Below are 16754 nucleotides of genomic sequence, written 5' to 3'. Positions count from 1 at the left end.
ATCCGTATGTCCTGCTTCCTCCACATCTGGCTGACAAATCTCCCACCTCAGATTCTTTTTTTTTTTTTTTTTTTCTTTTCCGAGACAGGGTTTCTCTGTAGCTTTGGAGCCTGTCCTGGAACTAGCTCTTATAGACCAGGCTGGCCTCGAACTCACAAAAGATTCACCTGCCCCTGCCTCTCAAGTGCTGGGATTAAAGGTATCCACCACCACTGCCCAGCTCCCACTTCAAATTCTTTCCCAGAGTTCCTATCTCTTCCCCCAGAAGTCCCACCTATCCTCCCTGCCATTGGCCATTTAGCTCTGTATTAAACCAATCAGAAGGTGCCTTAGGCAGGTGAGGAAACACATCTTCACACAGTGTGCTAAAAGATTATCCCAACTTGCATGAGTGTTTTGCCTTCATGTACCATGTTTGTCTCTGGTAGCCAGAGAGGCCAGAAAAATGTAATGGATCCCCCAGAACTGTAGTTAGAGATGACTGTGACATCCCTAAATGGATGCTGCTGGGAACAAACCTGGGTCCTCTGGAAGAGCAGCCAAAACTCTTAACCATTTAGCCATTTCTCCAGCCCCCAAACCTAATCTTAAAAGCCAGAAAGAGAGGAGGAGAGGGGGTGAGAAATGAATTTGGCATGTAAAAGGAGAAAAGATAGTTTTTTTAAAAATGAATTTTAAAAAAAAAAAGGGAAAAAAAAGAAATCTCTTCCTTTTTGCCCTTGTGCTCATTCTAAGTATAGTTAGGATGCTTGTTGTTTCAATATCACATGGTCTTCTTCATAGTTTCTCTTCATACTCCCTGACTTCGTTTTATACCAGGGCACCTCATTAATTATGAACTTACTCCTCAGGCTCATTGCTGAGTTCAAACGACTGGGATCATCAGTTATCTATGCCAACTTCAATCGCATCATCCTCTGTACAAAGAAACGCTGGATAGAGGATGCCCTTGCCTATGTGGAATATATCACAAACAGGTTAGAGTCAGGGGCATCTTGGTGATGCAGCTGCCATGGCTTTGGAGAGGTACTTGAAGGATACGGCACACACCAAGGGTCATGCATAGCAGCATGAAAAAGTGGTTACTCGTGTTTACCTGCATGGACAACTCAGATATAAAACATTCAAGTCTGAAATACTCGGGGAATACCTGCTATTTTTAAGAAGGTTCTGTAAAGCGCTGTTGCATAAACTTCACAGATGTGGGCATGGGCACATGGGAGTGTTCTGATTCCAGGCAGTCAGTCATATGGAGCTCTCGATTGCTGAACTCCATGTTGTACCTTTGGCTTCAGGCAGTGATTCCTGCCTTCATGAATCATATTCACAAATCTGTTTGGGTTCAGAGGCTCCAATGTAAACAAGATGAAGTTTTGAACTTTTCTTTTAGATTTTGTTTTGAGAGACTTGGAGAGGGGTGGGATGTGTGACCAGAGCAAAAGAGGTTATCAATCAGATCCATGGAGCTATAGTTACAGGACTTTGTGAGCTGTCCAATCTGAACTCCAATTCGGATAGAACAATAAACATTTACAGCAAATACTCATGTACATCAAGATAAATAAATCTTTAAAAAGAGAGAGAGAAGGCGGAGTATGTTTAGGACTTCCTTATTGGTAGGTACCGTGCATGGGATAAGTAACTTGTAGGTGCTGGAAAACAGGAAGCAATGCTGCCAGTGTCATGTACCTGACATAAGATAGAGACAGTGGACCCTAGGCCTGCCCTGGCTTCCTTCTTGGTCACCTTCATTCCCAAGCAGCTTCTTCAGTATCATAGAAAGTTTGAGGGACTGTCTGAATCCACTTGATGTTTATTTGTAAGTTAGCTACAAAGGAAAAGAAAAAATAAGGAAAGCTGTTATGTCACTTCAGTACTTTCTGGCTTCTTGCAGCATCCATTCTAAAGAGATCTTCCATTCCCTGACAATCTCTTTCTCTCGATGCTGGGAATTTCTTCTATGGATGGATCCATCCAACTATGGTGGAATCAAAGGAAAAGTTCCATCTAGTATTCATTGTGGACAGGTAAGAGAGTTAGGGCTGGTTCCACATACGTAAGGGGCCACATTTATACCCATGTGACAAGTAATGCTTTCCTGGGGCCTCAGTCAATAGTAGCAAAGAACTGACTCTACCCAGTTCATCAGCTTATAGAAAAAGTTGAAAACATAGAATTAGTCCTAGTAAGGGCAAAGAGCTTTCCATGAGGCTAAAATTGGCAAAATTTGTGGAAAAGAGGGAGGAGGGGGAGCAGTGGAGAAAATGACAAAGCCAGAGGTGCAAGAGCAGACACCTTGGGAGCTGAAACAGCTCAAGTAGATGGGTGTCTGGGCAGTAGTTTCAGGTGCTCACAGAGAGCCAACAGTGCCCACCTTTGCACAGGATGGGATTCAGGGTTAGTGAAGATGGGAATTCTGGCATCTACTTGCCCATTCTGAGAATAACTTACCACAGGGAAAAAGCATGTGGTATCAGTTCAAGGGATGCAGAGTTGTGAAAAGATGGGGTCCAGAAGCTAGCAGGTGGAGATGCACAGATGTGAGCCATAGCTGTGGTGAATAGAGGTTGCAGCAAGGAGCCATGTGGGGGACAGGCTGTGGCATTTGTGAAATGGAAATATGGGTAATCATTTCATGAGTAGTACCCAGAGAGTAGGCTGAGACAGCAGACCTTTGCTCTCCATGGGGTATTCACAGATAACCAAAAGGGGAAGCTCTGGCCAGCAGGAAGACTAGAAGCTGAGGTCTCAGTAATCAGCGAATCTGGGGGGACAAGGCCAAGGCTTCCTTAGGTACCATGACTCCCAAGGCCTGGCCAGGAGCAGTTCTAGTTAGAGATGGGTTTAGGAGATAGACCTCACTGAGGGAAGAAAGGAAATGTGGCCATCAGGGTAATGGCATGGTGTTAATGTAGTTCCTGCATATAGTGAAGTCACCCTGGCAGGAATACAGGCATCCAGTCAAGTTGGGTCTGTGGGAAATTGTCACCAAATCAAGAAGAAGTTCTACTTTGTGAGCCAACTGTGTAGCTTAGGCTGGCCTTGAAACCCTCATCTCCAGTGACTCTGCCTTAGCATCCTGAGTATGGCCACAGATTTGAGGTACCACTCCCAGCTAAAGAAGAAATTGCTAAGTTCAGAAGAAGAAGCTGGTCACCAGGAAGTTCTGGTTGGTTAGCCCTATTGGAAGGGAGAGTTTGGTCATTTTGACATGTCTTCTAAAAGCATAAATGAGAATCACAATTCCCAGTCACCTGAGTGAGCTAGACATGCTCCATGGAACACTGATCTTACAATGTCAGAATCCAGGAGACTCAGGCTGGAGAAGTTCTGTCTCTGTCTTCTTGCTATATATTATTGCCATGTTGGAAAAAGGGTTACCTTTCTGTTACAGCAAGACTCCCAGGAAAGGGAGGAAACCAAGGATGAGGAAGAGGAGGAGGAAGAGGAGGAGGAGGAAGAGGGTATGGAGGAATCTGAGGTTGAAGACCTACTGGACAACAATTGGAACATTCTGCAGTTTTTGCCACAGGCAGCCTCTTGCCAGAGCTACTTCCTCATGATTGTCTCAGGTGCGTCAAGCTGAAGCTGGACAACCAGCTGAGTTATATTAAAAATGGTTCTGGCTCTTCGTTGTGGAGAGGAAAATTGTTGGAAATTTCAGCTTGGTGGAATTGCTGTTGTCTTTACCTGTTCCAGCATTAGGAACTGAGGACGGAGCAGCTGCCCCTAAGGCGTTTCCAGTTCTATTTCTAGTAGGTTGATGGCTAACATCCCTGGGAACATGTGCATGCACATGCAGTAATAAAGCTGGCCTCTGGGGCTTCACTAACTGGAAACCTCTTATACCTTGAAAGTATTTGTAGACATGGTTATCATGTTCGGTAAGCATAAAACTTAGAGTGTTTTTATAATTCACTGCCACTCATAAAAACAGAAAAACTGAGGGTAAACATGGTCATTAAATTGTTGGCAAGTAGATAGGACTTCTCATACACCCCCCTATCTGTACCAACAGGTGGTTTTGTTGTCATTGCTTATGTCCTTATGTACTTCCTTTGAGTCTTCACCTTTCCAAGTTGTCTCAAGAAATACTCCAGGTTAGCCAGGTAGTAGTGACATAATGCCTTTCATCCCAACACTCAGGGAGACAGAAACAGGTGGATCTCTGAGTTTGAGGCCAGTCTTGGTCTACAGAGCAAGTTCTAGGACAGCCAGAGATATACAGAGAAACCCTGTATATCTTTAAAAAAAAAACCTTTTAAAAAGAAGAAGAAGAAGAAGGCAGAAATAGTCCAGGTATGTGCGTTCAGATATGTACTGTCAGCATTTGCTGTTAAGGCTCTATTTTCACACACTTGTTGTTCTATTTATTCCCTGAATTCATCTACATCAGTTGTTTTTTGTTTGTTTGGTTGTTTTGGTTGATTTGGTTTGGTTGGGGGGAGGGGTTGTTTTGGCTCGTTTTGACTAGGCCTTAATCTTACAGAGTCTGTCTCCCAAGTACTGGGCACTGCCTAACTACAAGTTCCTTTCTTATATCCAATTTTCCAGTTCTCTTCTTGACTTTGATTTCATCCAAAGACAGCAGATAAGTTATCACTAGCAATGGTATTTCAGCTGTCTAACCATCTGGCCAGCCACAGAGCTCCTTCAGATTCTGGGGTATTTTTCAGCACATCACTGACTCTCAGGCCCTGTGACCCAATTCTGCCTCTTCTCTGCAGCATACATCGTGGCTGTGTACCATAGCATGAAGAATGAGTTGAGACACAGTGTTCCAGGCAGTACCCCTATGAAGAGGAAGAGGGCTAGCCAGTTCTCCCAAGAGACTAATGGAGCCCTTCCTGGTGAGCAGTCTGGTCACAGAAGAACCATGCTATGTGCCTGATTTCTGTGTGCCTCAGATGATACAGGCAAATGGGTAGGAGATACCCATTGCCAGCTGAATCTGCCCCTTAGCACTCTCTCTTTCCTAGGAATGATCACCTTCTCTCAAGATTATGTGGCAAATGAGCTCACTCAGAGCTTCTTCACCATCACTCAGAAAATTCAGAAGAAAGTCACAGGTTCTCGGAGCTCCACTGAGCCCTCAGAGATGTTCCCTGTCCTCCCTGGTTCACACTTACTGCTCAATAATCCTGCTCTGGAGTTCGTCAAATATGTGTGCAAGGTGAAGGCAGATATAAATCCTTCAGTCATTCCATCAGGATTTGCTGGTTACCTATCACATGCAACCATTGTTGAAGCATTTGGGCTCAGGTATTACAGAAGTCCCGCTGATAGGTCTGGACCAGGAACCAGGCAAAGAGGCTCTGGGGTAGGAAAGCTGGTATGGTGGGAAAGTTATAGCAGGTGGAAGTTGAAGTTCATGGATCACCTGCCACCAGTGGGCCTGATGAGCCAGAACAGACCTCTGAGACCAAATGAGGTGACAGCTTGTTTTCTGGGAAAGGCGGGCCAGCACAGTGAGATGATATTACCAGTGACCATGTGGGTCATTACTCAAAGCACTTACTGTTCATTGTGCCATCTGAGCGTCCCAGTGCTTCACTCTGCGGCTGAACAGTGAATATCAAATGACTACACCTTAGGGTTTAAGATAGTGAGCTAGGAATGTTTCTTCTCTACAAATACACTTTGGACAGTCACTGACCCACCTTTCCCAGAAAACAAGCTGGGATGAACTGCACTTTGCAATCTGTAGTCCTTTTTAGCTCATCTCTGCACAAGTTTCCTGTCTGAACATGAGAGTATCCAGTTCCAGAGCCTTTTTCCACTGAGGAATGTTTACTCCCTTTTGGAATCTTTATTAGGCTAGGTATGATGGCTCACCTCTTCATTCCCAGCACTAGAGAAGACTGCGACACGTAGGAAGATCATAGTTTAAGGACAGCCTGTATCTTCAAAGGGCTGTAGAGTAAGACTCTTGTCTTTAAGGAAAAAATAAATAACAAAAAAACTTAACTGACTTTATTTTATCTGCTTTATTTTTGGATTCTGTATTTTTTTCCATATTGGTGTGTTCATCTGCTAGTACATGTAGAGAGTTTTTGTGTCCTTTCTCATGGTGGTTTGTCTGGTTTCAGTATTGGAGTGATGCCGACCTCCTAATACAAGTTACGGTGTCCTCCCTCTTTGGTTTCTGGAAGGTATTGTGTAGAATCAATGTTTCTTACCTGAAATGTTTAATATATTCATCCGTGAGGTCTCCACTCACTGTCAGAGAGTTGCCACTACAGAGAATCAGCTCTTCCTGAGGCTTCAGATGGGAAGAGGAAGGGCTAGGATGATACTTGGAAATGAGCTTAAAAGAGGTATTTGGTCCAGCCAGAGTAGCAGAAAGGCCTGGGAACTACTTCCTAATGTGCTGTGGTCACCATAGGTATTGTCTCTGGACACAAACATCACAAATCAGGTGAATAAGCTGAACCGAGACCTACTACGCCTGATAGACGTTGGTGAATTCTCTGAGGAGGCGCAGTTCAGGAATCCCTGCCACTCCTATGTGCTCCCTGAGGTGATTTGTTACAGCTGTAATTTCTGCCGAGACCTGGACCTATGCAAAGATTCCTCCTTCTCTCAGGTGAGCTCAGCTGGTGATCAGAACCTCTAAATGTCTAAAGTGGTTTGGAACATGTAGCCTAGCCTGTGGTATCCCGCCTACTGCCCAAAGACTCACTTATGGATTGAAACACGCCACCCCCAAGCCATCCCACCACAGCATGCTAGAAAATTGCCTTTAAAAGGTCTGATCATCACAAATAAAAGGCTCAGGCAGCCAAGAGCAGTGATGGTTATGTTTGCCCCACCACTCCTCTGACATCTTCACTTTACACCAGCCCGATGTGCTATTGCCCAAGTCACACTGACTTCTAAGTCTTCCTCCCCACTCTCCCAGGATGGGACCATCCTTCCTCAGTGGCTCTGCTCCAATTGTCAAGCCCCCTACGACTCAGCTGCCATTGAATCAGCCTTGGTTGAAGCCCTCCAGAGGAAACTGATGGCCTTCACCCTGCAGGACCTGGTGAGCTCCCCAGTCTTCCCCGGAGTTTCCAGACACTATCAGCATTTCAGAGAAAATAAAAGCATACTTGGGTCCTGAGTACTGCTCCAGGAGTCAGCCTTGGTCCATGCAACTAGCCCACTGATTCTGTCCACATCTATTGGTACCTTCGAAGGGCACTTTCTTCCATCCGGTGGAAGGAGATAGACAATAGACAGAAAACTGTCAGTGGTAGAGCACAAGAGCAGAGCAGAGAAAGCTTTGGCAGCACCTTATGAGCACTGAGCAAAGTCCATGGTTTATCTCTGGGCAACTGTTGGGATAGAACCAGCTGGGACACTGGACACCCCCAGACCTTGGTAATCCAGGTTGGGGGTACCCACAGCAAAGGGAAAGGAGCTGGCAAGATTTATTTCTTGCATTTCATCGAGGCACTGAGTCCTGATGTGACTGCAGTAGGGAAATAAACTTGCCAATGTTTCCATGAGGCATCCTTCCTCAACAAGGCTCAATAAGATCCAATGTGATGATGGTTTGAGCCATGATCAGTGGTCCTACTTCCTTGTTTCAGGTATGCCTGAAGTGCCGTGGTATGAAAGAGACCCATATGCCTGTGTACTGCAGCTGTGCAGGAGACTTTGTTCTTACCATCCACACTGAGGTAGGCCATCCTCGCAGACACACTGGGTCATTTGCCCCTCCTGTCTGAGTAGAACCCAGAGTCATTGTGTCTCTTTGTCCCTACAGGTCTTCATGGAACAGATTAGAATTTTCAAGAACATTGCCAAGTACTACAATATGTCATACCTCCAGGAGACCATAGAATGGCTGCTCCAAACAAGTCCTTAAGCCTAGGCTTAAAACACCTTGTTATCCCATAACAGGTATCTTAATGCCTGTTCCAGATACCTGAACCACTGACCACCTGATTTTTCCAATCTCATAACCACAGTCTGGGAAGACCAGAGAAAATACTTCCAGAAAGTCTCAAGGAGTCATAAACAAGCATGAGCACGGAGTGCCTCTGTCCTCAATGGTTGCCTTCTAAATAAACATGTTTTGAAGCTTCTGCTTTCTGCTCCCTTACCAGCCTTTTCTTCTGCCTCCTGGCCTGAGCCTGAGATAGGTTCTGAGATGTGGTAGGGGTGTAGACAGGGAGGATGCAGACCAACAACAGTCTTGTGCATTTTCAGACAAATGGGCCTTTTCCTCACCTTCATGAGAGTAGAATTTGAGCTACTTTCTGAGAAGTCCAGGTCCTAAACATGTGGAGACCCAGGAATTTTGCTTCAGAGCAAAGTCTGAAGAGGGTTGTCACTCAGTGTCTTGAATGAGACCTGGGGCTCTGTCTTGAGGTGTGCTAAGATGGGCCTGAACTACCTAGTCTTTGTGGACTACAGCAAGTACCTCATAAGCCTAAGGCCCACATGGGTTTTTAAACATCATTTATCATAAACTTGAACACTCTGTTTAAGACATAGATTTTAGAAAAATGTCTTCTCACATTTTAGGCTAAACTGTTGAGGGAACAAAGAAAATGAGGGGAAACAGTCATGAGGTTTCCGAGAAATCTGTTGAGGACTTATACTCAGTCACCACTTGCCCCTCAACATCTGAGACCCGCCAACACTGAAGCTGGCACCCTTAAAGGGGAAGCTTAATCTCTAACCTTTTTAAGAATATGATGCTCGGGCTGGAGAGATGGCTCAGTGGTTAAGAGCATTGCCTGCTCTTCCAAAGGTCCTGAGTTCAATTCTCGGCAACCACATGGTGGCTCACAACCACCTGTAATGAGGCCTGGTGCCCTCTTCTGGCCTGCAGACATACACACATATACAGAATATTGTATGCATAATAAATAAATAAATATTTTAAAAAATATGATGCTCTCAGCACTGCAAAGTGGAGGAATAAGTAGCTCCTATTCTATACTGACACTGACCCATCTGCTAGATGAGCAGAGCCTTTCATTAGTCTCAGGAAATTAGAGAACTCATGCATCTCACTATGCTAAATGCAGCCTTTGTCTACTGCTTCTTTCTGGTCCAGGCCAGTTTACCAGGGCAATAGCTAAAGTGTCAAACTCAGAAACCCAAAATAATAGAAGCCTGACAAGGTGATGAGAAACCTTACTGAACTTATGTGTATGAATATTTTGTTTGCATGTATGTATATGTACTATGTGTATTCCTGGCACCCACAGAGGTCAGAAAAAAATCATTGGTTCCCCCTGGATCTTAAGTTATAGATGGTAATGAGCCACTATGTGGGTGCTTAGAACCAAATTCTATCCTCTGAAAGAGCAGCAAGTCATCCTAGCTGCTTAGCCACCTCTCCAGCCTCCTATAGTTGCCACTTCCTAGCTTACTGTTTTGTATTTGCACAGGGAGCCTCCGTCTCTGAAAGGAAAGTTTAATATCTAGCATCTGTCCATCAGGAACTTGTCTGAACCGTAATGAGCTCGGGTTGTCTGTAGGGAGAAACCTGATATCTACTCGATCCTCCTTGTTTGGGATGTGGACTGAGTTGGCAGTGCTGGGACGTTCTGAATGGAAATCAAATCAAATTAGGGAGATGGTTAACTATGCTTCCTGGTCTCTGGGCCTCAGAGGCATTGGCTTGTTTCCCAGCAGAGCCATCCTATAGCATTACAGAATAGGTCAGTACCACCATAGATACCACCCAGCCTGGGTTCACTTGGAGGTCAGTTTAGGAATTCTGAAATAGAAGACTGCATCTCTGACCCTCGATGTTAAGCTGTAGCTAAAAACTCAACTGGAAGAGGCAGTTTGTCTCAAACTAAAACTGGATATCTTATAAGCCAAACATGGAGGAAGTTAAACATATTTGGTGGACTATGGAATCCATGACCATGGAAGGCTCCAAGGGTACTGAGAACATCCCATAAACACTTGGTATGACAACTAGAGGCACACACAAACGTACTATCTTCGGTGATGTGGGCAGAAACTGAAAGGTCTCTTTGCTAGGTCTTTGGCCATTCTGGCACTTGGTGTGCTGGTCTGAGCTAGGATTCCTTCTGGTGGCACTGAACATAGACAGAGCCACCAAGAAACTAAGATACAGGCTTTGCCTAGCCAATCACTCCCCTAATCACAAAAGATACAGTAACTAGATTACCCCAGGCCCTGCTGACAGTGTTGGCTTTGTCAACCTGCTCACTGTCCCCATCCCATTCCAGGGATTCTGAATATAGCCTTAGTTCCCTAGGCAGGTGTGCCTATACTTTAAACCCAAGCTGGTTAACCAACCTAAGAATGCAGGCAAACTCAGAATGCAGGGACCCTGGGAAGGGGACTGACCGTTATATTCCTAAATCCACAGCTACTCTCAAAAAATTGAGGCCAGCCGGGCGGTGGTGGCTCACGCCTTTAATCCCAGCACTCGGGAGGCAGAGGCAGGCGGATCTCTGTGAGTTCGAGACCAGCCTGGTCTACAAGAGCTAGTTCCAGGACAGGCTCCAAAACCACAGAGAAACCCTGTCTCGAAAAACCAAAAAAAAAAAAAAAAAAAAAAAAAAAAATTGAGGCCAGAAGCTTCTCATCATTTTTATTGGGCTCAGCATGCTATGACTTCTAAAGGAGGGCTTAGAATTACAAAACAAGAGGTCTTCTCTCTGATTTTGGGTCCCAGAAGGCTGTGCAAAAGTATGGCCAGGGAAGGGATAAGGGGTTCTATGAGGAATTTGGTTGGGAAAGGAGACGGAAGGAACCCAGTTCTTCCCATCAGCCTTAGGAAGTGGAAGAGTGTAAGCCTGAGCCAGAACAAGGTTCTTTCCTCTTGAACAGGTGCGTCGTTTCTCAGTCACATGGACATGGCTTGGCTACTGCAGAGTACAGATCCTCACTAGGGCTGCCAAAGCAGCTGAGGCTCTCTCTGCCCTCCCAGATCCAGGTCTGCAGCTTAGTGAAGATGAGATCAGAGTTGAGCCAAACCTTTGGGGTCCGTGGATGTGGAATCCTGTTGGGAAGGCTCAGGGACAGGAAGCCTTTGTCCCACGTGCTGGTCAAGAGTGTCCACCACCTGCTCAGTCACAGCAGAGATGGAACAAGGCCTAGGAGGCTGGACAGCCAGTGGTAGCTCTGCCCCTTCTCCAAAAGTTGGCCCTCCACCTGATGGATCCTGGGAGTAGTGACTAGGTAGGGGAGGGACCTGACCCAAGACAAGAGCAAGGGTCACAGGCCAGCTACTTGAGGTATGCTTTGGAGTACGCACCTTGTCGAACTTCTTATGGCTATAGAGCTTGTTTTTGTTCATGAATGTTAACAAAATCCAGTCACACAGAAAGGAGCCCTGAAGTCAGCAGACACCACTGGGTAAAGGCATATCAGACACCCCCTAACCCACCCTGGCTCCCAAGTGAATTTCTTACCACCCCAATGGAGGTCAGAGCAGTGGCCAGATTGATGATGGTAGGAATGAGACTGAATTTCCCAGCCTGCAGAGAAGAGGCTTGCATTTAGTTAGAGCATCGTAGGCTGCTGTGGCAGAAGTGGAGCTTGAGGGTGAGGTGCTGTAAGGGACATGGTGCTGGGCAAGCTCAGGCCTAGGTGAACCCCTCCAGCTGTGCATACCTGCCCATGCACGATGACATCAATTCGAATCCCATAGGCTTTGATGAGAGTCCGAGTGGTGGTGGTAGTGTTTATCTTGTAATACTTGGCAAACCTAAGGTTAAGTAAACCAAAAGCAGTGTCCAAGCTGTCAGACTAAATGTACACAATCATCTTCCTCTCTTTAGGATCGCTTTTGTTAGAACTATTATAGTCAAAGCAGACACTACTGTATATCATGAGCCCAGGCAGTCTCACAGAAAAAAGTACCTGAAGTTATAGCCTGAGGCAGACTCATACTTGGGGTCAAGCCTCCGGAAAGAGTATTTGGGGTTGCACTCTGATTCAGATAAGTCCAGGTCACAGTCCCAGTTGATGATGACTCCAATAACACCACCCTGCAGGAAAATGAGCCAAGGAGCATTGAGGGACTTCAAGCAGAAAACCCTCAAAAGGAGATGGTTCAGCTCAGAGACAAAGGTCCAGGGACTTTGAAGACATAATGAGGTACTGGCACCAACCATGGGACCAGGTGTCAATAATTGAGCAGGTGCACTCACAGGCCATGGTCACATTTCTCCCCTCTGCCTAAAACAGAGGCAAGGCTGGCCAAGACAGAGAGGGTACAACTGACTGCAGTAAAATCTTTCCTGGGTAGCAGATGCTGACACCCAGCGTCACCGTCCCCACCCCCTTCCTCACCTTGTGTGCCAGTTCTGTGAAGTTCTCCCCTGCCTGCTCTACAATGAAGCCTAGCCGGAAGATGGGGCAGTACGGGTCAGAGTCCTGGTCAAACGTGCAGTGCTTCAGGTAATCATTCTTCTGGCTTGCAATGTTGCCCCTAAGGAATGGCAAAAGACATCTGGTTCCCAACACATGCCTCCACACGACCCAGGCACTGTATTTGATATTACTCTGCCCCTCAGACTCACTTGGAGAACTTGAACTTGGGGTAGTGGATGTTGTTCTTGATGAGGATGGTGAAATTTGGTGCCATTTTACCCAGAAATTGGCTGCAAAGATACAGACAGGGTCTCGTCTCCCCGCAAAGCCCAGGAGAGGAGGACACACTGTCTCTCTTCTGATCTTCATCAGTAAGGACAAAGGAAACTAGTAGTGGGGTCTGTGAACCCTGCATACTTGTCAGAAGTTCCATCCTCAACCGGGCACCAGGCTGACACCTCGCAGGTCTTGGAGTCCCCATGGTAATAGGGTACACAGCGCCCTGTCCGAATCCCTACAGGGCAAACACTGGTTAAGAGGCTGATGTCAGTGCCAACACTCCCCTCCACTCTGCCACCTTCTCCACTGTCCCTGGTGCGTACTGACCATTGCCTTGCATGTCCAGATGCCCGGCAACGCAGTCGTCATCTGAATGGCAGGTGGAACTGTGAACCCTCATGCTCTAGAGTTGAGACTGTAGGTCAGAGTGTAGACTCTGTGACCGGCCTAGGGTTTCCCAGACCACCCAGTACCCGCCTCACCTCTGGGCATATTCCCGGGGTCTGGGAAGGTGTCACCTCCATCCTGGTGATGATGCTGACCACACTGCCCCCCTGGGTGCAGAAATAAAAGTGCGGTGGGCAGGTCAGCTCACTCAGACTATTCATACCGCTGAGGAGTTTCGGGCCTGGGGCAGGAAGCGCCGCACCTCCGGGGGCTTTACGTATTCCTCAACGTCCCACACTTTGTGCTCCGATATGGTGATCCCCTTGACTTTGGTGATGATGGAGCTCTCTGGACCCGTCTCGCTCTCCTGGTAGCTTTTCTGCACGATGAACACGTACCTGCAAGACAGGGCGGCGCCGGCTCCGGCTCCTGAGGCAACCCTGAAGAGAACAGGGCGTCCCTCTCCTGGGGCCCTAAGGACTCCCGCGCATGCCCCCAGCTAAGGATCCCCTTCCACCCTATTGCCCACCATGCCCCGGCCAGCGCACCACACGAAGTAAAGCAGGATGAGCAGCTGCACCATGCGGTGCACGAACCCCAGGCGCCGGTTCCGCACCACGATCACCTTGGGCGTCTCGTAGTCCCAGAACGCTGTCCAGCAGCCCCGGGCCAAGCGCCAGACCGTGGCCGCCCCCGCGGGAAGCCGGGGGCTGTGCAGCGGCCATGGTCCAAACAGCTCGGTTCACTAGAGAGAGCTGCCTGAGGGCCTCGCACCCCTCGTGCTCTCCTGGGCGGTCCGGGGGTGTGGCCTCGTGCCCCGCCCAGTGACAGTAGCAGTCCAGTCCTTTTTCAAAGCTTGATGGAGTTGTGTATGTGTATACCGGTCTCTCTGAAAGCTGCAGGTGCGGCCTGGTGCGGCTTAGAGTGCATCCTGGTGGACGGTGGATCGCAACTCCAGTTTGGTGTCAAGGAGAGTGGAGAGCTCAGGCCAGCCAGGGGAGCCTGGGGTGGGCGCCTAAAGAGATCCAAGAAAAAAATGCCACGCCGGGAGAGCGCAGCCCTATCTCTCCAGCTCCACATTTAAAGCTCAAGACAGGACCCCACCCGGGGGCGGAGGGCTGACGACGTAGCTTTGTACTGTAATTCCGTTTCCCACCTGATTAGATCTCCCCTGTGCCTAGGTTATTTGAAGCAAATGCCGGGCGGTGGTGGCGCACGCCTTTAATCCCAGTACTCGGGAGGCAGAGGCAGGCGGATCTCTGTGAGTTCGAGGCAAGCCTGGTCTACAAGAGCTAGTTCCAGGACAGGCTCCAAAACCACAGAGAAACCCTGTCTCGAAAAATCAAAAAAATAAAAATAAATAAAAAAATAAAAAGACAAGCAAACAAACATCTTAGTCTGTCAGTCACAGAGAGATGATTTGAAGCCCTCTTCTTTCATGGAAATAAGTTGCCCTTCGTATATAAACAACCCAGTGAGGGCAGTACTTGCTGAATGTGGTGCAGGCCCTTCACTAGACAACACAAAACGCTCTCTACCTCAAAAGAAAACCCTATCTATGAAGCAGCTGTTCTGCTCCCCATCCTAAACTCTGACCCATACTAGTCTTCATGTCTAGGTTCATACTAGGTTTTTCTATGAGACACAATACTTATGTCTGATTTTATCATGAGCTAGTACTTCAGAGTGAGACCAGAAATAATTCCATCGGTAGACCTGAATATGTAGGTCGCCCTCATCTCTTTGCTATTGTTAAGAGGACAGTTGAGGGAAGGAGCATATTTGAACCATTTGGTTAAATCTGACCGGTGCCTAAGTAGCAAAGGAAACTCAGTTTAGAACAAACAACTGAGTGCATAAGTTTAGAGAATGTTCTATAACAAAAGGCTGGATCTTAGCCTGTCTCAGACCATTAATTGCCCAGATCCCTTACCACCTGAAACCATCAAGCTGGTTACACCCCTCCTGTTTTCCACCAAGGACCTCCACTGACCTTGATGCCATGATTTCTGAGTCATCCTTTCTCAACTAAAGCCTGACTGAATTTGCCTTAGGCTGAACATCGTAAGTACATTTTATGTACACATTAAGTATACATAGTCAATCATAAAGAAGTAACAAGAAGTGCTGGAGTACCTTAAGGTAGCTTAGTAGTGGGGCGCTTGCCTAATGTTTGTGAGCCCCTGGCTTCAGTCCCCAAAACCACATACACACATGGTGTGGGAAGTCCTTCTGTATATGTGTTGCTTTTATTGGTTAATAAAGAAGCTGCTTTCGGCCAATGGCTTAACAGACTATAGCCAGGCTGGAAGATATATATATATATATATATATATATATATATATATATATATAGAGAGAGAGAGAGAGAGAGAGAGAGAGAGAGAGAAGGCGGAGTCAGGGAGATGCCATGTAGCTTCCAGAGGAGAAAGACACAAGCCGCCAGTCGGAGCTTTGCCAGTAGGCCATGAGCCTCGTGGTAAAATATAAAATAATAGAAATGGGTTAATTTAAGATATAAGAGTTAGCCAGAAATATACTTAAGCTATTGGTCAAATTAATACAATTTCAATTAATACAGATTTCTGTGTGATTATTTCAGGTCTGAACTGCCAGGAACGAATAGCTTCATACACACACACACACACACACACACACACACACACACACACACACAAATGCAAAAAAACCTCAAGCAAATGAACTGCCCACACATTCTAGACCAGACTTAAGCATTGATAAATGAGAACACCCTAAGACTATTATTCAGAGGTGGAGTCAGCACAGACACAGGTACCTGACTGTGGAATCCTGGGAGTTGAGCAAGGAGGTGCCTAAGGAGTTGTTGTCCTGGGGAGGAGTGACCCACAAGGAGCCAGTGTCCTACGCCACCCACCAGAGGCGTGTTTGGCTATTATTGGTTAGTCCCGACCTGGAACAGAGGCCAAAAGGAGGCGAACTGTGGTGGTAGGCCAAGTTCATGTCTAGAGGTGCTGTGCTGGGGGTGGGGCAGGAAGTAGGAAACAGAGGCACGTAGGGTTACAGCTCAAAGACCAGAGCACTATTTCCTTGGCTAACCTGTAACCTCTGCTTCAAGGCTGACGTCTGTTCTGGAAACTGCAGTTTGCCTGGTCTCACTCTGCACAGAGGAGCGAGCAGATCTGAGGCAAGGAGGTAGGACCAGCAGGTACTCAGCAGTACTGAGACTCCTTTCTCCCTCCAGGAATAAGTCTTATTCGTCTGTCCCAGATGGGTGGACCCTGACAGGAAAGAGTAGATAGTGTAGTTTCTGCTCTACCCAGCGGTCGCAATCATCTCTTTTCCTCAAAACAGTGAAAAGTGAATTGTAAAATGACTTCTTTTAGGGCAATGCACAGCCGGAAAAACCCATTTTGTACAAGACAGGATAATTTAGAGTAGGATGTAATCTGATTTATTCTCTTGCATTAAACAGTATCTATCTAGACCCTGGCAGCACTCCACCATCTGTCTCAATAGAGTCATGACTCCAGACCTTCATAGACATGGAGTCAAACAGTGTTTGCCTTTCTGTGACTACTTGGTTTATTCAGTATTGTGTCCTGTGTTTTGGTGTGCATGTATAGACCACATCCGTTTATCATTTTCTTTTGTTTTGGAGCCTGTCCTGGAACTCACTCTGTAGACCAGGCTGGACATGTGCCTTGGTGGCCTATGGGCTTCTAGCGCCAGAACTGTCAGAGAATAAATTCCCATCATTCCAAGCCAAAAAATGAAAAGTATTTCTTGGTTTTCAATGTGAAGAT

General features: G+C 46.8%; 2 protein-coding genes across 3 annotated transcripts in view; one reads left to right on the top strand and one right to left on the bottom strand.

The window, feature by feature from the left end:
- Positions 1-8065, top strand: part of Pole (DNA polymerase epsilon, catalytic subunit) — a 56699-nt gene extending 48634 nt beyond the window's left edge. The window contains exons 41-49 of one of the 2 annotated variants that reach the window (XM_075980964.1): positions 852-977; positions 1895-2027; positions 3395-3572; positions 4728-4850; positions 4980-5173; positions 6386-6586; positions 6902-7027; positions 7578-7667; positions 7754-8065. In XM_075980964.1, the coding sequence (XP_075837079.1) occupies positions 852-977; positions 1895-2027; positions 3395-3572; positions 4728-4850; positions 4980-5173; positions 6386-6586; positions 6902-7027; positions 7578-7667; positions 7754-7855 (1273 nt within the window). In that variant the 3' untranslated portion in view covers positions 7856-8065. The remainder of the gene's footprint in view (positions 1-851; positions 978-1894; positions 2028-3394; positions 3573-4727; positions 4851-4979; positions 5174-6385; positions 6587-6901; positions 7028-7577; positions 7668-7753) is intronic. The other variant, XM_075980975.1, reaches the window with a different exon arrangement.
- A 2497-nt stretch (positions 8066-10562) lies between these two features.
- P2rx2 (purinergic receptor P2X 2) lies at positions 10563-13726 on the bottom strand. Its single transcript, XM_075981437.1, has 11 exons — positions 13518-13726; positions 13232-13367; positions 13065-13136; positions 12910-12985; positions 12721-12817; positions 12513-12593; positions 12283-12421; positions 11851-11978; positions 11602-11695; positions 11400-11465; positions 10563-11320 (listed from the first exon to the last, which is right to left on the bottom strand). Exons 1-11 carry the CDS (start codon positions 13550-13552, stop codon positions 10946-10948), a joined length of 1299 nt encoding a protein of 432 aa, XP_075837552.1. The 5' UTR covers positions 13553-13726; the 3' UTR covers positions 10563-10945.
- Positions 13727-16754: the final 3028 nt, after the last annotated feature.

The sequence above is a fragment of the Microtus pennsylvanicus genome, chromosome 1 (assembly GCF_037038515.1).
Source record: "Microtus pennsylvanicus isolate mMicPen1 chromosome 1, mMicPen1.hap1, whole genome shotgun sequence".
Lineage (NCBI taxonomy): Eukaryota > Metazoa > Chordata > Mammalia > Rodentia > Cricetidae > Microtus > Microtus pennsylvanicus.
Note: the sequence above shows the minus strand (reverse complement) of the source record. Positions and strands in the feature narration are given on the sequence as shown.